At 40.9% G+C, this 18,786-nt stretch overlaps 2 protein-coding genes across 5 annotated transcripts in view; both read right to left on the bottom strand.

Annotated features, from left to right (window-relative positions):
• Positions 1–10,160, bottom strand: part of LOC100711030 (protein FAM19A2) — an 86,600-nt gene extending 76,440 nt beyond the window's left edge. The window contains exon 1 of one of the 2 annotated variants that reach the window (XM_005451807.4): positions 9,124–10,160. The gene's annotated coding sequence lies outside the window, so the exon portion shown is untranslated. The remainder of the gene's footprint in view (positions 1–9,123) is intronic. The other variant, XM_005451806.4, reaches the window with a different exon arrangement.
• A 95-nt stretch (positions 10,161–10,255) lies between these two features.
• The window catches only part of etv6 (ETS variant transcription factor 6), a 29,254-nt gene continuing 20,723 nt past the window's right edge, over positions 10,256–18,786 (bottom strand). For all 3 annotated transcript variants that reach the window (XM_003445043.5, XM_005451808.4, XM_019346687.2), the window contains 5 exons: positions 16,262–16,396; positions 12,887–13,507; positions 12,599–12,741; positions 11,007–11,107; positions 10,256–10,877 (listed from right to left, as the gene is read on the bottom strand). In XM_003445043.5, the coding sequence (XP_003445091.1) occupies positions 10,775–10,877; positions 11,007–11,107; positions 12,599–12,741; positions 12,887–13,507; positions 16,262–16,396 (1,103 nt within the window). In that variant the 3' untranslated portion in view covers positions 10,256–10,774. The remainder of the gene's footprint in view (positions 10,878–11,006; positions 11,108–12,598; positions 12,742–12,886; positions 13,508–16,261; positions 16,397–18,786) is intronic.

Here is an 18,786-nt window from a genome sequence, read left to right as displayed (position 1 = left end):
CAAGTAAATAGTTTTTAAAGGTAAAATGGTTAAAAAAGTGGTTAAAAATGGCCAATTATCCCCTGGACCCCAGAGGGTTAAACATTTTCTTTAAAGTAACACAATAGTTACTTTTCAAGTAATTAATTACTTTTAGAATCTTGTAACTCATTTACTAACTCAGTTACTTTTTTGAAGAAGTAACTAGTAACTATAGTTAATTACTTTTTCAAAGTAACTTGCCCATCACTGGTTAGTTTGAAGCCATATTTAGTCTTTTGCTAATCGTACTGTCATGAAGTAACATTTAACATGCTAACTGATGCCTGTAGACTCTGAGATGTAATTCTTGGAATTTTTACAATTTCTTTGAGCATTGCGAAGTGTGATGTTGAGTTGAATTTGCTGGGACAGTCCACTCCTGGGAAGACTGGTAAGCAGCGTGGAATGAAACACTAGTAATCCAGGGTTTGAACCCTTTTTTGGCATCAGTAGTCAGCTTGTCATTTTAATCAGGCAACTTACATGTTAAATGACATTTTTAAGCAGTTTAATTTTAGTTTGGTCGACTCTGAGATAATCCCTCCCTTTGAAATGTTACAAACACAATTGGAGAGAGAGATCCTACAGGTGGATGCCAGGGTGGTGTAGGGCTTTGGCAGGCAGGAATGCATAGGAAGTAATGGGAAATCTTGCAGCTTAAATGGACCACCAAATTGCAAGGGTGTGTTTGGTACAGGGTGTAAGGAGAGGAAGTTGTGCTGCATGGGCAGTTGAAGTTGCTAGCCTGAACTAGCTCGCAGGGACCGCTCAATTTAAGTTTATTCATTTTATACTGAAAAAAAAAGAAAGAAAAGAATTTGTTCCATTTTTTCGTTTGCTTAATTGTTTTGGGCACTTAGATTTTATTTGACAATGTGTTCGTACATGCACGCAGTTAATAATTGTATCATTTCATATAAATTTGAGTTTGTCATTTTTTAATAGTTAACTTTGTATTTGCACCCACAAGTTGTCACTTATTAAAGAGTGACTCATTACATCTCTTCGTCACAGGTCTGTATTGTCATACAATGTTCCATTGCATAATTAGCCTTACCATTACTTTTCCAGTAATGGTACACATTAGCATTTGCATGTACAGATATCTGACAAACCAAATTATACTGTTATCGTTGCTCTTAACTGACTGCTTCATCAAAATCTGACAGTTAAAAACTGCTTGCCATAAGATAAATTCTGGTCTTTTACAGTATTTTTGACAGCACTTCCATGATGTAACATGTTATCTGTCATTTAAGTTAACCTTCCGGTCTCTTAAGTCTTTGTACAGATTGGCATGTCTGTTAGCAAACTGGTTGTGTTTCTCTGTTGATCTGTGGAGCCTTTAAACATCTTTTACAGATGGGGCTTGTGGTTTCTGAGTGCTTTCTCGTCACTGTTGACTGTCTGCTTTTTCTAATCCACAACCTGATAAAACCTAAAGATACTCTTTATAAGGATTCAAAAATGATTTAATATCATAAAACATAGGCTGGTCTCTGGTCATATTAGATGTCTTCAGCTATAAATGTCACAGATGAGCTGGCAGCTGTGAAGTTCAACCTCTCTGCTCTTCTATTTATTATTGTGTCTGCATACTAAAATGTAGCTATGCCATCAAAACATGACACACTGGAACAAAAACTGCTGCCATCACAGTGTTGTAATATTCATACAATGTTTTGCCATGTAACTACACTGATATCCAAAAACTTTGAAAAATACATCAGCGAGCTGTGCTTTTGCACTGGTTGACATTTTCTTTCATTATTGTGTGGCTGCTTTATTTTTAGAAGGAATGATTATTCATATTACTCATTTTAAATAGATGTATGAAAATAATCTGCTGCTGTTGTTCAGTCGTTTTTAACAGTGCAATAACTTGTAATTGCAGAAAAAGAATAAGATGCTTTTTGTTCAGGAGTCTTTATTTCCTGTCTGTGAAGCCTGGACGTGTTCCCCATCGACTGTAGAGTTAGCACAAAGACTGAAAACTGAAAAACAGAGATTTTAAAAAAATGTGCGAGGTGAAACTTCAGGTAAATCTAGTGTAGCCACATTTCAATGTGTAATGATAATATAGCATAACTACAGTTAAAATCTTATCGTAATATAAACATTAGGCAATTTGACAATTATGCTACAAGCTAGCTAGCAGCTAAATATTTAACTAGCCTAGATTGGCAGAGTTGTACTAACTCCTAGTCTTTAGTGAGTGACGTTAACTTAAGCCAAATACTTAAATCTCACTCTAAGTCTATACATGTATTGTTTAACAATGTATTTATTAGGTGACCTTGTTAGTTTCTTTTTAAAAGAAATTCAAGGACTTAAAAACTTATATTAGGTACAGTTTGGCAAACCCTTAAAAAGCTAAACCATTATATAACTGGTTGTATAGATCATCAGACAATCCTCACAGACAATCACAGCAGCCTGCTGTTGGAAGACATTCAGGTAAATATAAGAAATCAATAACTGAGGTAGACTTTAAAGATAGCAGGCTCACAGCAAACAACCTTTTGAAGTATACCCATCACATCAGGTTTATTTAATTTTTGCAATAAAGTTTCAAATCCATCTACAAGCTGTAACAAATACCAGCAGCTCAATGTTTCTCAAGCCGGCGCTCTCTTGTGGATTGCCGTAACAGCTTCAAAAAGAGGCATGAGACATAAGAACATGTATAGATTGGACAAAGAGAAAAAGCGAAAGCAGCAGATTTCACTCTGTAGACGACGCAGCAGATTGACGCAGGAGGAGAAGACTTTGACCTTGGTCTCGACCTGAACAAACTGTAATGAGTTCTGAACTTTCTGCCTCAGCTCAGTATTGTTGTGGTTTTCAGAGTGCTGAGAGCTGGCAAACAGGATATTGAGCCCCAGATGGGCTTTGGCTCACATCATGAAAGTACTGGAGGCCCACAGCTCTGCACACGCCATCAGCCATCGAAATGAAACGGAGGGAAGGGGATGGGTGGAGGAGATGTGAGAAGGGCGAGGCAAGAAGTTTTTCTGCTGTCGAAAATACGAGTTGGTGTGTTTGTTTGGAGGCTTTCGGAGGCTGGAGTTATCCTGTGTGACGGGCGCGTGTTTAGAAGCCACTGGGCCACACAGAAAGCAACACTAGGACGCTGCTGAAGAGATAAAACAGCCACATGGGGGGAATCCTGGACACAGACCAGTGGATACCCGTTTTTCCCTCAACATCCTTTTTGTCGCTCTCACCCTTCTTGCGTCTCTCCGTCTTTTTTTCCTCCTCTGCATGAAATAGGATCACATTTAACTGGAGGAGGACTCTTCCGTGTGGAGGAGGAGGAGGACAGCGTGGAACGATGAAAACCTGGCTCTTCCAGCAAAGGGACACTCAGGGATGGATTGAGAGGGAAAAAATATTCAAAGCGTATGATGCAGAGGAAGTACAGGAAAAACCTCATTTCAGCAGCTGTAACAGATCGGTTTGTTTCCATCGTATTCCCAATCTTGGAATGTTTTTGTAGGACTTTGAAAGTATTTTTGAATCGTGGGTTTGTGGTTATTTTTCCTACACTTCAGGGAATTCCAGACATACCAGAGAATATCACATTTTATAATTTATAGATCCAGAACCAACATTCAAAGTCAGAGCAGGTGGTGTATAACCTTGCTATGCAAAGGTTGTAGAGATTGTCTATAAAGTGTAGCTATGCTGTTTGACTTGTCTGAAATCAACAGTAAAGTTAGCAGTCAGTTAAATTATCTGTTACGTCTTCATTTAGTGTCACCACAATACCAAAATCAGATACATGCATATATATTCACAGCAAAAGCATGAAAATGAATAGAATACCTTTAAGGAATACTGGGGGAAGGACTGAGTCAGAAGTACTCTGTCAGTGTCAAACCAAGGCAGCGAAATATAAAGAACAGGTGTAAGATCGCGAACAGGTACCCACAGCATTTATGAGGGACGAGGAAAGTAACGAATACCAGCTCAGGGATGTGGACTGAAAGTGAACTGATCATTTGAGAACTGCATGTTCTGGAAATTTAAAGTAAATGTGGAAATTACATGATCACAAAAAACATGTTTGTTTTTTTTTGTCTGAATATATTTGAGTGGAAGGAAATGACTGGGACTAGGATGACATCATCCATGACATAGAAATGACATGGAATAGAGTTGGTGGTAGGTTTTAAATTCCTAACAAGATTAGAAAATTCTTTTCAATTAAAACAGTATTTATAGCACTGCTGATTCTCCTGGTCTTGATTTGCATATGACCATATTTACCTTATTGGTAAAACTGCCAAAAATTAAAAATTAAAAAAAGATTAAGCTAAACTGAACTTCTGTCATTGCTGTTAACCTTTCCATTAAACATAAAACGCATTCATTTGAATAAATATTTGAGAGGGCAAATCATAAGAAATCTATCGCTTAAATAAAAAGATTTTTTTCACAATAATGTACTAATAAAAAGAGGAATACAGTACTGTTTGATGGCAGAGTAAGAGGATGATGGCGTTCCCAAATTTACAGTATTTTTTTAACCAGGTATTGAATTTCACTGATTACAGAAATGCCCATAAACATCTGTAAAAAGACGGGTGTGCGAACGTGAAGCTCCCATTTTTTTAAAGTTTTGCCCATCCTTACTCGGCTATTTTAAGTATAATAACTGAGTTAGCTTATTTATTACTGTAGTTATACTTTTTTGTAGGTTCGATTTGTTTTGATCATAGTTAATTTTTTTTTATGTAACAGGTCATTTCCAAAATAGTTTTTATGCATCTGTAATGGTGAATCCACCAGTATACACAAGCTCTTTAATAGTTGTGATAATTTTAATTGTAAATATATCATTATTATTTTTATCCATGAATTTTCAAATTTACCATTAACATAGAAGGCCAATGCGCCAGCTCCAATTTGAGTATAAAAACGTGAGTTTGCTATTTGTTAAATAAATAACAGTATCATTTCTAGTGTTAAACAAGTTTTTGACAGATTTCTAAAATATTTGTGTTTTCTTGCTTTATGTCAGGTGGTCGAACAAATTTGTTAATGAATCTATTATGACTGACCTTCAAGTAACCATTTATAACCTCTAGTTGTATATTTATATGGGCCTCTGTGATTTTATTTGTAACAAAGACTCCAATCACAAATTGTATCCATCTATTCTTACAACTTTCCACATTAACACAAATTGCTCCACTGGTGTGTAATTTCCCACTCCTTATCATTACATTGTAATGCTTTGCTGTGAATCACAGCTACCAGACCCAAAATCATTTTTTATGTTTCTGTAATGTTTGGAAGGTTTACTGCTGCAGAAGCCTTTAGCCGGATACTTGAAGCCCAGATGGGGAAAACAGCCCAGTTGGCAGCAGGTTGATGTTATTACATAGAAAAGAAAAAAATGATTAATTTGATTAGGACATTTCAATATATATGTCATAGATATAGGAAACAATACCGGTGTGATGAACACAAATAGAGCCACTTTTAAAATGCATAGTAAATAATAAGATCACTCAGTTAATATACTCACAGGATGGACAACACTGTAAAAAAAATAGAATTTAAAAGAAAAGAGGAAAATGTGACGGCACATTACCTGTTGTTGTTACAGAAGAGTACAGGCATTTCTGTAAATGGTTAAATTCAATCACTGCCTTCATTACCAAAAATGTTGTCAATTTATCATTTTCTACTTCATGCTTTGCCTCAAGAAGCTGAACTTTTTTGCCATATTTTCATTGTAAAACATGGCAGCGAGAGTGAGGTTTTAAACAATGTCACCAGTTGTGACAATTTTTTTCCCCTTTTTTTTGAGTGCACATGTGGATTTTCCTCTTACAGTCAGGCATCCGGGTTAGGCTGCCCATCAATCAGCCCCGTGATTGACAGGCAGCCTGTTCAGGGTGGATGTCAGCTGGGATCGGCTCCTGGTAATGAATCACTTTTCTTATACGCTACTACCTGATCAAGATGGATCTTCGTCACCAAACACTGGGCCAGCTTCCTACTCTATAACACAGTGAACATCCTTTTCAAATGAATGCTTGTTGTTCAGAAACACAATGAAAAAAACACTGACAAATCTGTGTAATTAACATTTACGCTGAAGGATCTGAACCAGCACCATCAGGTAGTTCAGAAACCAGCACTGAATATTCAAAGTGGTGAAAGGAAATATGGGAAATAAAGGAAGTGGAAGAAGCAAAGTGAGAAAAGAATCTAATCAGAAGGAGAAGACCGAGGTCAGAGCAGGAAATATATCGGAACCTTTAGCTGCTTTCATATCATTTCTGCAGAGCTCCTGTTTATTCAGCGGCTGGTGAATTTGTTTTAGTTCAGATGAAACAGAGAGAGAGGAGAGCGAGCTGCACATCAAATAGAATGAGAAAGGGAGTGAGGAGGGGGGAGAGAAAAAGCCTCTCGCTTCCTCCTTACATCAAACAACCGCACAGCGGGTGCCAATCAGCTGCCGATATTTTACACAAATTCCAATCGTTTTCTGTTGAGGAGAGCGCAAAGTCGAGTATCAAGGAGCCGCAGCAGAGCACCTGACCTCCTCTGAGGTCTTTCATTTAAGGGATGAGGTGGATCAAAAAAAAAAAAAATCCCAGAGCAGTTTGCATACAGGTGTCATCCGAGACATTCAAAAGAGTCTCTGTACAAGTGCGAGAAAGTCTCATCTCAAAGGTTTTATTTTATAGAAATAGTCATTGCAAAGAGTCTAACAGGGGGGTCAGTAGCCTGCCTCACAGGCATGAGGTATATAGTCAAAAAATGATTTTATGAATGAATCAGGTGCACATCACTCTGAAAGAGGCCTGCAGGATCTTGGAGCTGAGGATTTTCTTGGATTTTATTACGTTGGTATGACTTCTAATCAGGACATCTTCCATCATGGTGCACTTGATTTGTGCAGTTCCTGTTTACTTTCTAACTAAAACCCCCAAAGAAAAAGAAGTTTCCAGGTTAATTCAGAGACAGCCCCCGCCTCCCGCTGATGCTTGTGTGTTGCCCGTCACAGCTGTTCGGCGGCAGTGCTGGGTCGGCCTGGTTGGCGAGGAGCAGCGGACCATGAAGCTTCAGTGTCACTGCTTCGGATCAACGGCCAGGCAGAGCCAGGACGAGGTTGCGTGACCTGCCCCTAAAAGGTGACATTGGCCCATCCGCCGGTGCTGGCCAGGCAGCCGGCACCAGTTCGCCCAGCTGGACCGAGGGAGGGGGCCCGGTTTGACCTGAGCCAGGCGAGCTTAGAGCCATTAAAGCTCATCGTTCACGCCGGAGGAGCTGCTGCTAATGCTTCCAGCTAATTGCGGACTGCCGGGGCTGCCAGTTCTTTTTCTGAGGGGAAGTAGAGTTTGGCTGATAAAAAAAAAAAAAAGTCGCTATTAGTTGCCAGATGATGTCATAGTGTGGTTTGCTCCAGCCCCGCGCTCTGTGCTGAGACACAGCAGTGGTGGAAGAGGGAGTCTGACCCTTTATTCAGTACACTCACATAAACATATTCAAAGCAAATACCCCAAGTGAAAGGAAACGAGACAGAAGACTCAGTCTACGTGTTCCACTTAGACTGAACTACTTCATATACTGTGTTTGTTCAGATCAGTGGTTCCCAACTTAACTCTCTTGACATGGAAAACAAACAGTTTTTCTGTAAGGGGCCACATCAGAAAGAAAAGATCTCAAAAGGTCATCGTGTTTATGTTAAATTGGAATATGAAAAGTAGCAGCAGCCATATTTGAAAACAGTTTCTTTGACAACAATGGTTTGACTCAAACATTTCATGTATTTGAGTTTGTAGTTACTTGGATTTGTGTACTTTTATGTGGATCTGTAGCTCATTTTTTAATCTATCAATCCTATCCAGCAGGGATTGTGAAGAGTGGCTGGTATTAGATATGGAAACATGAAGCTGCTGACAGTAACTGGAGCTTTAGCGTTGTTTCATGTAGCGTTTTTAAAGCCAAACGTTGTAATTGGATAAAGGTCGAGAGAGAGGTGGAGTGGCAAGTTTTCCGGACATGTGATGTCTAAATAAAGGTCGAGGGGATGGGGAAGGCAAGACGAGGAAGACGGCACTGAAGGAGGGCTCCACACTAATTTAAAGGTAGCTTAGCTCATCATGAGGAGAGCTATTTAACCTTTGGAAGCATTTTAAACCCATTTCAATAAAAAAAAAAAAAAAATTTTAAAAGTGAATTGGATTGTGGGATCCCATCATTTTGGAAATACAGTCACAAAAACATCAATGAACGGGTGAAATTCTGCTGTTTATGCAAGCTTTCTGAAAAAAAAATATTTTTTTTTAAACGTGCTCCTAAATGTTGTTTTTACATCAGGCCAGTGTGGGCTTAGACTCCATCTCATCAGGATTTATTCCTCTGGTTCCTGATTCACTTTGGAAATGAAAACCTTGTGGCAGCAGTGGACGGGGAGCCCATGTGAACCTCCAGCCACTGTGTCACACGATTTCATCATCACAGGATTTATTTGCTCCTGGTGAAACCACGTTAGCCTCAGAACAGGAGGTCAAGCTGATAAAATGAGTCCACTCACATCTGTCATCGCACCTCTATCGTCTTATTTCCATACAAAGTTTCTTACTTGCACTAAATTCAGCACTAAAATCAGAGCACACAAGCATGACCCCAGGTTCAGAATCATCTGGTCCAGACTCCAGTGCAGACTACCGTTTATTGACTGAGTGAAGCTAGACTGTCACCTCTGCCTGCTGCTCTACACTGTACTGTATATCCAGGACTCCCAGTGAGGCGGCATTGATTTGAGGGAGTGAAATTAACTGAATTGATTGCAGAGTTCAGCGGCAGTGACTGACAATGAGAAAACTGCACTTCCTAAAGCCTGACTCTTGTACTTTCTTTTTCAGGAGTTACTGCAATTAAAACAACAACAAAAAATAGATCCAAATTTATTTTCTGGTTATTAGGGGGGCAATGCAAATATGACTAATTTTAATGGGGAGAGGCTCGATTGGACAAATGCGACACTTGAGTGATTTTTACGCGCTGACCGGCGGGGAAAGTCTTCCCGCCACCCACCCAAAGAGGGCCGTGAATGACCGCTTGCATGGCTCTTACCTGTAGTTGTCCCACTCCCTTCCCGCACCTTAACGCCCTGTTAAACCATCGGTGAGGCTACTGGTGTTACAATCCAGTGACGTCCCTGTGCTCTGGAGACATTTGCGTCCTGGATGAAAAAAAAACAAAACGAAAAAAAAAAACAAAAAAAACCCGGGAGTGGTGGCTTTTCTTGCCCCTCCGGATGAACTCGAACAGGCTTATTGCTCTCGATTATTCGTCTTTTTAAAAGAGCGGCGATGGCACCTCATCCACCACAGAGGTGAGTCTCCTGAATCCAAACCCTTTGTTTTAATCCCGATAGTCCACAAACCCGACGAAAGCCTGCTCAGCTGTGTCTTATTAGGTTCAAATGGGTCCTGTTGTGCGCATTAGGCGGGTGATAGTCACCCGTGATATCAGCTCGCACTCTTCAGATGGCGTGAGGTGGATCCCATTAGTCACTTCAGCCCACAGTCTTTGCTCAGCCGCGTCTCCTCGCAGTCTGACAGCTCCGCTCCGTGCGCACTAACTTTTATGGAGACTCCAGAGCGCACGGCGCGCATCCGCTACCTCTGCTGGTAGCGTTACAGTAATCGGATTACCGCTATTGACGTAAACTGCGATATTAACCCCGCCAAAAGAATGGGTGATCATTTAAAATGGCATTTTTAAAGCTGAAAACAATAACACAAATGGGGGGACCCACAACACGCGTGTTTCATAATTCATAAAGGCGAGGTTCAAAACTGCTGTAATTATATGTTAGGAGACCGAAAGTGAGAAGAATGTGAGACTGTGATCCAAAAGTAGTGCAAGGAGTGAAGCAGGAACTATCAATGATGACTAATCAGTGATTGGTTGCATTCGTTACTACACATCGTGCCAGTTCATCAATAACGCCAATGAAAAGCTAGAGATTCTCAGGCACGTGCCACCTGTCCGCCCCCTATTTAACCTTGTGCACTTAAAAACACAAAAAACAGCCTTTAGGCGTTTGTTCCACTCGCTGAAGTGTTGAACTGCTGCAGACATCCATCCACATGCCGAAGCTTCCGACAGCAAAAGTTGTCCACTACTGCCATCATGTGGATATGTGATGTACTCCACTTACAAACACACCCCGAGAGAAATCACATAATACGAGCACATCTCTGATCAAAAAGTTTATTCCATGGTGAAAACATTCCGGTCACACACACACACACACTCACACACACACACACACACACAAATTTCTTTCTTTCTTTCTTTTTTTTCTTTTTGTTTTTTAGAAACAGCAAAATTCCTTTGTATAATGCATGTGAGGAGACAAAAACGATCAAACAAAAGTGACATAAGCACAAAGTGATTGGCTTTTGCAGCTCGAAAAGAGAAGGAAACACTTAGAGGAGAGACCTTTCAGTTCAGTCCATCCGAAAGATCCAAAAACACCCGATGCTGTTTTTTTTTTCTTTTTCCCCCAGGTTAATATCATCCTAAGGCCATGTTCGGAAAGACTGCATTTCATGCCTCTACCTGTAGGAATGACACCACTGAACACCTGTGCACTCTTTAATTTCAATGTTGATTTTTCAAGCTGCTTCTGAAAGGCATCAGCGGCTGTAGTAGTAGTAATAGTAGAAGTAGTAGTAGTAGTAAGCAGTTTATGGACTCGCTTTCCCAGAGTTCCTCAGCATTCCTCTTTGATGTAGATTTGTTCGTCTGTGTCGGACTCCAGGTGCTCCAGCCTGTCCGTCTGTCCGTTCATTATCTCGTCAGGGGTTTTCATGAATCTGTGGCACAGACGAGGCAACGAGTTCATCAAATCATTCAAAATCCTGTTTTATTTTGTTTTATTGATGACTGAAAAAGTAAATAACGGTTTGGAGCAGCGAGACAAGTTTGAAAAGAAGATGATGTACCTGAACAGAAGCCTTTGGCCAGGCTCTTTCCTGATAATGTTCAGTTTGTAGTAGTGTCTCAGTGCTCGCGACATCTTCTCGTACGTCATATTGGTCCTGTTCTGTAAGAGTTAAATCAACACGAGTGTCATGAGTAACGCTGTCAGTGTGACAGTGAGGAGACCTGACCTTAATTTAAGAGCAACATTTTTTTTGGCCACTTGGTGTCAGTAAAAGTCCACAAAAGCTGAAAAGACCACTATATAGCAAAGACCCCGTGTTTGCTGTATAGTGTGCTTCAAATTTTCTAAATTTAATGTTTCAGCAAATAATTATTAATTTACACAACCAGCAGGCAGGAGGTAGGAGATACACAACCAAACAAGAGGCCAAAAAACAGCATACAACTGAGGGGCACTGGAATCCCCATCATCCAGAACATCAACCCATCAAAAGATGACAACAAGTGAAAGTAACAGTTAACTCATCGTCATTTTTGTACGCACAATACCTTTGATACTTTACGTAGTTGTGGTTTCAGTGTCAGAGCTCAATATATTTTTGGAACATTTTTCAGTCACAGTGTTTGTCTTTGTGTGATGACGCCTGCTCTTTGGAGCTAACTTATAGACACGTGTTGCTAACCGGTCTTGCATTAGCTAAAAGCTTGTCCTGCACTGCAGAGCTGGGGCGCTCTACAGCAGGATCACATTTGCCCAAGCACACATTCATCCTAATTGTTGGCCAAAATTAACAAAACAAAAGTAGTGTTTTATCACAAATACTGGTGTTAATCTTCTAATGTTGTGTTTTTACTCAGAACATAAAAGCACAAGCTGCACGACTCTAGCACTGCATCCGCATCACTTATTGTGGTAAAGACAGAGTTGAGCGTGAAAGGGAGGTTGTTGAGTTACAGGTTGAGCTACATTCCTGCCACTCTGACTGGAAGAAGAAGATCACAGAGGAAATGATCTTTCTCGGACTAGATCCTCTACTCCTCCCCTTCGAAGGGAGCCCGCTGAGGCGGTTCCTGAATCTGACTAGGACCTGAACACTTCCAGGTGGGGTGTTTAAGACACGTCCTACTAGGAGGGCACCATAGATGAGATCCAGGACACCGTGGAGAGATTGGCTCTCGATGGTGTAACTCAACCGAATCACTGACATCACCAATTTACTTCATCGCAAAGGCTGGCTAACACACAGCTAGTGTCCTTACAGCTAAGACAGATGAAACACTAAATCCATCAGTGTGTCTGTGTTTACTGCTGTATTTCACTGAACTTTACATCTCGTCTCTTTAAACATCCTATCAGCATTTCTACCAGAGTGATGAAAAGAAGCATCTGTGGTGCCAGGAAACGTTTGTTAGGACTATAAAACTGAAACAAGTCGACAAAATTGTCGGGAAAAAACCCCCAAAAACAAAAGTTCAGTATTCAGTGAAAGTGGTTAATTAATCAAGTCTGTCCTGATGTTTTATAAGAAAAAATGAGTTAGTGCAGCTTTATGGTTGGAGGAATGACGATAAAAAGTCCCTTCTGTTGTGCTGCTCTGTTATATACACTGTACATAATCACTGAACACCTAGAGCCCGTGTGTGCATGTACCTTGTGATTCCCCCAGAGCCTGGCCAGGCCGTTGGGGTCCATGATGCGGAAGACTTTGTTCTCCGGATCCTCCCAGCGGATGTAGTTCTCGTACCTGCTGTCTGAAAGGAGCTGGTAGACGTAGTCCCACAGCAGCCTGCAGTCTGCCAGAACCCAACAGGGAAAAGATTGAGTGAGCTGCTATCAGTTTGTGGTTCTTTGAAAAAGTTCTCGTGCAAAGTTTCTGCCACCTGACAGATGCCACCTCACGCAGCTTTGATCCTCGGCTCCATCGCCACTAAATCTTACCTGCTATCCGCCCGATGGGCATCTGCTGCTCCTCTGGAGGAGACACGGGCATGATGACGTGGTTCCTGTAGAGCGCCTCCTCCTGCTGCTGCTGCAGTAACTGCTGCTGTTGCTGCTGCTGCTGCTGTTGGTGCTGCTGGGCTAGCTGATGATGGTGTCCGTGGACTTTCCCTTCACGGCCGTTCTCCAGCGTCACCTGAGACAGGGGTCCCCCGCGGTTGTGCCTGAAGTCCATGCCAGCAGCCCCGCCGCTCCTGTTTGGACTGAGGAGCAAAGGGTTCATAATGGCGCTAGGCATGAGTTGGATGACGCGAGGAGGACCTGCCTCCTGGCCCCCAGGGCTGCCTGGACAGGGGGCTTCTCTGGGTGTAGCGCAGCGCCCGTTGGGTGCAGCCGGGGACACCGACAACGGGTACATTTCCTCCGGCAGGTGGTGATTGCTGTCGGGCAGCTGGGAGAAGGTTTGCAGGGAGTCCTCATTGGCGGGGCGAGGGTGGTTCGGCTCGGTGGGAGATCGTCGTGGGGCCGGGTGGTGCGGCGAGCGGGAGCGGTGCCGCAGTTCGATGGTTGGTGGATGCTGGGGGATGGGTTCTGTACCACGTGGTCCCCGTCGTACCGTTTCTGAGAGCACAGTTTACAGAGTGTAATAAATGTGTAAACCCAGAACAGTCTCCTATAACGTAAAGCTGGAAATTCATCAGGATACGGCAGGAAATTCTATTTTGAATATTCTACATGTTGCTCGATTAATTTACACAAAGGAGAATAATCAAGAATCTGAATCTCAACACCAAATCTTTCATTTCCCTGGAGCCAGCAGGTTTATATAACTCCCAGTGTTTACCTTACAGGTGTGCCAGCACCAAACTAAACACTGCTCTTTATTTGAGGCCAGCAGTCACTAAGCAGAGAGACACACAAAACACAAAATGTGACACTTGGACTTAATCTGGTCTCAAAGATGACAACATCCCTCTCAGAGTCTCAACTCACTATCAATATTAAAATCTTTCATAACTTGTACTGACTTAAGGGCCGTGATACTGGCTTATATTAAAATGTTAGTGTTCTGATGCTATTGTTCGTGTGCATGCCCAGCTTGGGTTTCACCAGAAACAAACAGCAGTATGAAGAGAACATTTAGATTGCAAAGCATGAAATTCTTTTCATATTTTTATACTCATGTAACTTGTTTCCTGGTGCTGTGATTTATCAGCACAGTCAGCTACAAGGTGCTGATCACGAGCTTCACACAAATCAGAAAACAAAAAACACTAGATGTCACTAATATTCTACTTTTTGCCTAGTGTTTTTACTTTTGAGGCATTTTGGCGAAAAACCTGTTGCCACAACTCATACTCCTGTTGTTCTTTGAATTTTGCTCTGATTTTCAAATATCTCCGGTGGAACCTGAGACAAGGAAGACGGCTGCAGAAAGCAGCCAATCATTCAGCCTGCTGTAGCTTGTGGTGTGCTTTATTGTTTAAATAAAGCTGCATTTCCTTGTAGAGCAGGTTTTACTGTCAACATTTGAAGTCTGCAAAGTTACCGCTCCATTCCATCTCATTGTTGGTGTGTCACATTTCCTCAGATCAGAGCCAGAAAACAGTCTCAGGTATTCCACTCAAACATGATTATTACTTCCTTGTTTTCAACAAAGCAGAGTGTTGAGTAAAAGCCGGCGCGTCGTAGAGGACAAAGGCAGACATAATCTGTAGCATAATAATTCGAAGATATTTTCATTCAGATCCAGTCTTGTTTTGTTTCACAGTGTCGCCTTTTTAAGGAAAGAAACTTTTTGCAATAATTGTGTTATTGGTTTAATGACGGGACACAGAAATAGGATTTATTTTTTAAAAAGCATATCATGGAGCCAAAGATGCATTACTTATAATAATGTCAGCGCTGTTTGCAACAAACTGTTACTCTTTTAAGATAATATGCACTTTATTTTTTCCCAGAGCTGGGAAATTTCTTAGATACACGGCTGGAAAGTCAAACAACGGCAGAATGCTCTTTGTTCGACTCTCATAAGCAGCTTCATTCGAAACTTCGAAAGTGGTTGTTGCTGTTAAAGAAGGTCTTATCTCAGTTACTTGGTTTAAGAGTTCATCCTCTCTATCCAGCCCACACAGAGTGATATTACTCAGTGTTCAACGAAGATGTGAAAAGTACAACTGTTAGTTCAGTCAAAAACATTTGATTTGTTATCACAGCAAAACAAATGAGTTACAATCACAGTTCCATTGTAACTATTTATTCTTATTGTGGCAGCAAAGTTTAGGAAGTCACCTTTTCCTAAATTAGTGTAAAGACAATTTTACATTAACCTATATTAATCCAACCTTTATCAGGAAAACATCATTTAAAAATCTCTAAAACAACAGCTTGTAGTTATGTTAAGATTTTGTTAAGATGCTGTTGTGACAAATTGGGCTCTTTCACAACTATCTTGCATTAATTACAGTGGTAATGTAGCTGCTGTTGATCTCATGCTGGAAACATCACCTCAACAGCTTAGTTGTACAAGACAGACTAGTTTTTGTGTTATTACCCAAACATGAAACTAAGTGTCTGACAGGGGAAAGAGACATTTTTGGGAACAGTTTAATCATTAGTTGCTATTTTTTTGTACGTGTAATTGTCATTAGCAGCGGCACTATTTTAAGCTTTAAAGAGCAAAAGAATGACTATATTTATGTTTCTCTCTGGGTATCAGACATGCATGTTAGATTGACTGTGATTCTAAACTTTTCACAGGTGTGAATGTGAGCATGAATAGTCTCTGCGTTAGCCCTGCTACAGACTGGCAATAGCGCACCCCAGCGCTCAGACAACTGGGATAGTCCAGCCGCACCACAACTCTGAATTGGATAAGAGTAAAATGTATGGATATTAAATTCAATTTGACTTTCTGTATTTTATACTTCTAGTCTTGACACTGACAATGACTGTAAGGGTGCTCGGAAATCACTTATTTATATAAAACATGTACATAAATTGTACCTACATGAATTGTGTTAAGTTAATTGGATACTGTATACCCATTTCAGCAGCTAGCTATTTATGCATTCCATCATATTTCATATTCTCTAATTTTTCATATCACATGACAGTTTGGGCTCAAGCATCACCATCTATCATGACATCTGACATCTTTATACAATAAAACTCTGAAAATGCAGCACATCAGCATTAAGTGCATTGTCCCTTGTAAATAAATAAAGAATAATTTTGCTTACTATTAGCAAAACAAAAAGAAAGGTAATGCAGACAAGCTGCTGTAATGGGAATGCATCAATGTTTTTTTTTTACTTTTTAAAAGCATGTGATGTATGCATGAACAGGGGGCGGGGGAGTGTTTACTGGACTGACCTTCGAGCTTCAGGTGCTGCACAGCGCTTTCGGGCAGCGAATGGAAGGAGTTCCCAGGGAAGTAAGCAGACGGATAAAATACATGAGACTTCCTCTGCTTCAGGATATGTTGCAGCAGCTCGTACAGGACATCCCCTGCAGAGATGCAAAGGTCAGAGGTTACCATGCGTCTCCTGGTAGCCGCTTTACGCCTGCATAATAGGTGAAATTAGCATTGGCATCACAGACTCCAGTTCCACTTCTTCTTCTCCTCTCTGCTTTCCAGGCAGTGTGGAACATGAGCAACAATGGAATAAATTTAGAGAGGTGCTTCTACGATACAGCAGCCTTGCACTTTGTTTGTTCCTAGAAAAACGTTTTCCTCGATATTCAACACCTTGCCCCGATGACCCAGAGGGTATAGAATTGTAAGTTCCCTATCGGGTGACCCTACCCAGTCAGTTTCCTCTTACAGAAGTATTTTTTCTTCCACAGAGCAGATAAAACATTACAATGCAGTTATTAGCTTAGTCAAATGAGAAGCACATTTAGTTTCACAAGAGAAACTCTCTCCAAGGGGGGAGCAAAAAAAACGAGCTTGGATTTGTTAAACAAGAAAATGTGCTCGACAAGTCCAAATACCTACAGTGCATACAGCGTCAGGACATCTAGGAGATAACAACAACTATGTGTTGACAAAAGTAAATGAGCCATAGGTCTATATGACCCCGGTGTCCTCCTTTAAGTGGTTATATTGCAGTGGCGACACCAGGCACAAAGCTCGAGCAGGAAGTTCACTGAATGATTTACAGCTGTTTTTCTTGCCCGAACACCAACGGCAACAGCTCCGCTCCTGGCGCGCCAAAATATTTACACTGTTAACAAATGAGCACAGGTACAGTGGATGTGATTCTAGCAGAGGACTGCCTTCACACACACTATCTCAAAGGCTTTGTGAAAGACTTGCCATAACAAGGAAATGATTCTCATAAAGGAAGTGATGGTGAACACGCATGCACAAACAAACACACACACACCCCTTTCAGTTCTCACTTTCTGGTTCTGTGGCACTGACTTACACCGTGGGGAAAATTCCTGCTTCCTGGTGTTTGCTTTAATTCTGTATTTAATATGCTGCTTTAAAACCAGAGCTTTGCATTCTGTCTAAAAACTACAAACTGTACACGATGAAAGACAAATACCAGCAAACTAAAGAAACTGCAAAAAGTGTTAGGGGTAAGCGATAACATTTTCCAACTGGTACCATTACAACTGGTGACTGCACATATTTCTGCAGAGATGTGCGAGGGCAGGAAATCGCCTATTTGTGGTTTAAACTGCATAAAAGGCAGTTCATTAAACCATTAAAATAACAAAAATCATCCAAAAAGCAAACTAGAAATTGCCCAACTGTCTTGCCATCTTACATTTTGTCAGAGTGGAATCCTGGAGCACTATCTTTAGTGTTTCAGGTTTCCCAATAGGTGTTTTCAAGTCCAAACATGTCACTGCAATGGTAACAGGTTATAACATTCCAGGAAAAAAAAAACTCAGGCTATTATTTTAATGTTCTATTCTTAGAGCTTCTACAAAAGAGAAATACGCAGAGAGCAGGGACTGATGGGAACAGCACCCTTATAGTCACGCGAAGGAGGAAATGGATACTTCACTAGCCAAAAAATGTGCTCTGTTCCCTAAACTGACGTTTACAGTGAGAGCACGACTGAACAACCACTTGTACAGAAATATGATCAGTCTTATCGCTCTGTGTGTGTGTGTGTGTGTGTGTGTGTGTGTGTGTGTGTGTGTGTGTGTGTGTGTGAAGCTCCCGAAACCTGAAACCATCCAACACCACGACCACAGCGTCGCATAAGAAAAGGAAGAAAAAAATGCAAAACCTGTAATGATGATGAATCTTATTTTCCACGTATTTCCCAGACCTCGATTTCTCGACAGGATGTGAACATTTTGCATAGTGCTGAAACATCCTGATACGAGCCCGACAGCAGCTGTCAGCTGGTTCTCATCCCTCTATAACCAGAGCCACTGACAACATTCAATATCCTTTAAAAGGAATCGGGGGATGTATATACTCCGAACAGAGCAACTGTTACTTAAACCAACTTATTTAGACGTGACTCAGCTGATCAATATTATAATTTATACAGAGTGGATGGCACTACCAAACCCACTGATATACAGATCCCAAAAGGAAAAATGTAGAAAAAGAACAAACAAATTAATAAATGAAACTTTTATATTTGTCCAAATGAATTACCTGCATTTAATTATTTATTAATTTAACAATTTAACTGAATGAATTTAACTATTATTAACAATATCTTTTAAAATTGCAAGCCTGCTCATCATCCCGACCCAAATCACACATCGCTTACTTCATCCTTGAGCGATTGAGTAAAATTTCCAACTCTGTCAGGGGAAAACACTTACTGTTGTTTTATTTTTATGCGCCTGGCCGCTGGCGTTGCCGGGGTGACAGTTGAGGTTGCCTTGTACTTCCTGATCAACCGTCTCCTACTTCCTCC

The sequence above is a fragment of the Oreochromis niloticus genome, linkage group LG17 (genome assembly GCF_001858045.2).
Source record: "Oreochromis niloticus isolate F11D_XX linkage group LG17, O_niloticus_UMD_NMBU, whole genome shotgun sequence".
Classification (NCBI taxonomy): domain Eukaryota; kingdom Metazoa; phylum Chordata; class Actinopteri; order Cichliformes; family Cichlidae; genus Oreochromis; species Oreochromis niloticus.
Note: the sequence above shows the minus strand (reverse complement) of the source record. Positions and strands in the feature narration are given on the sequence as shown.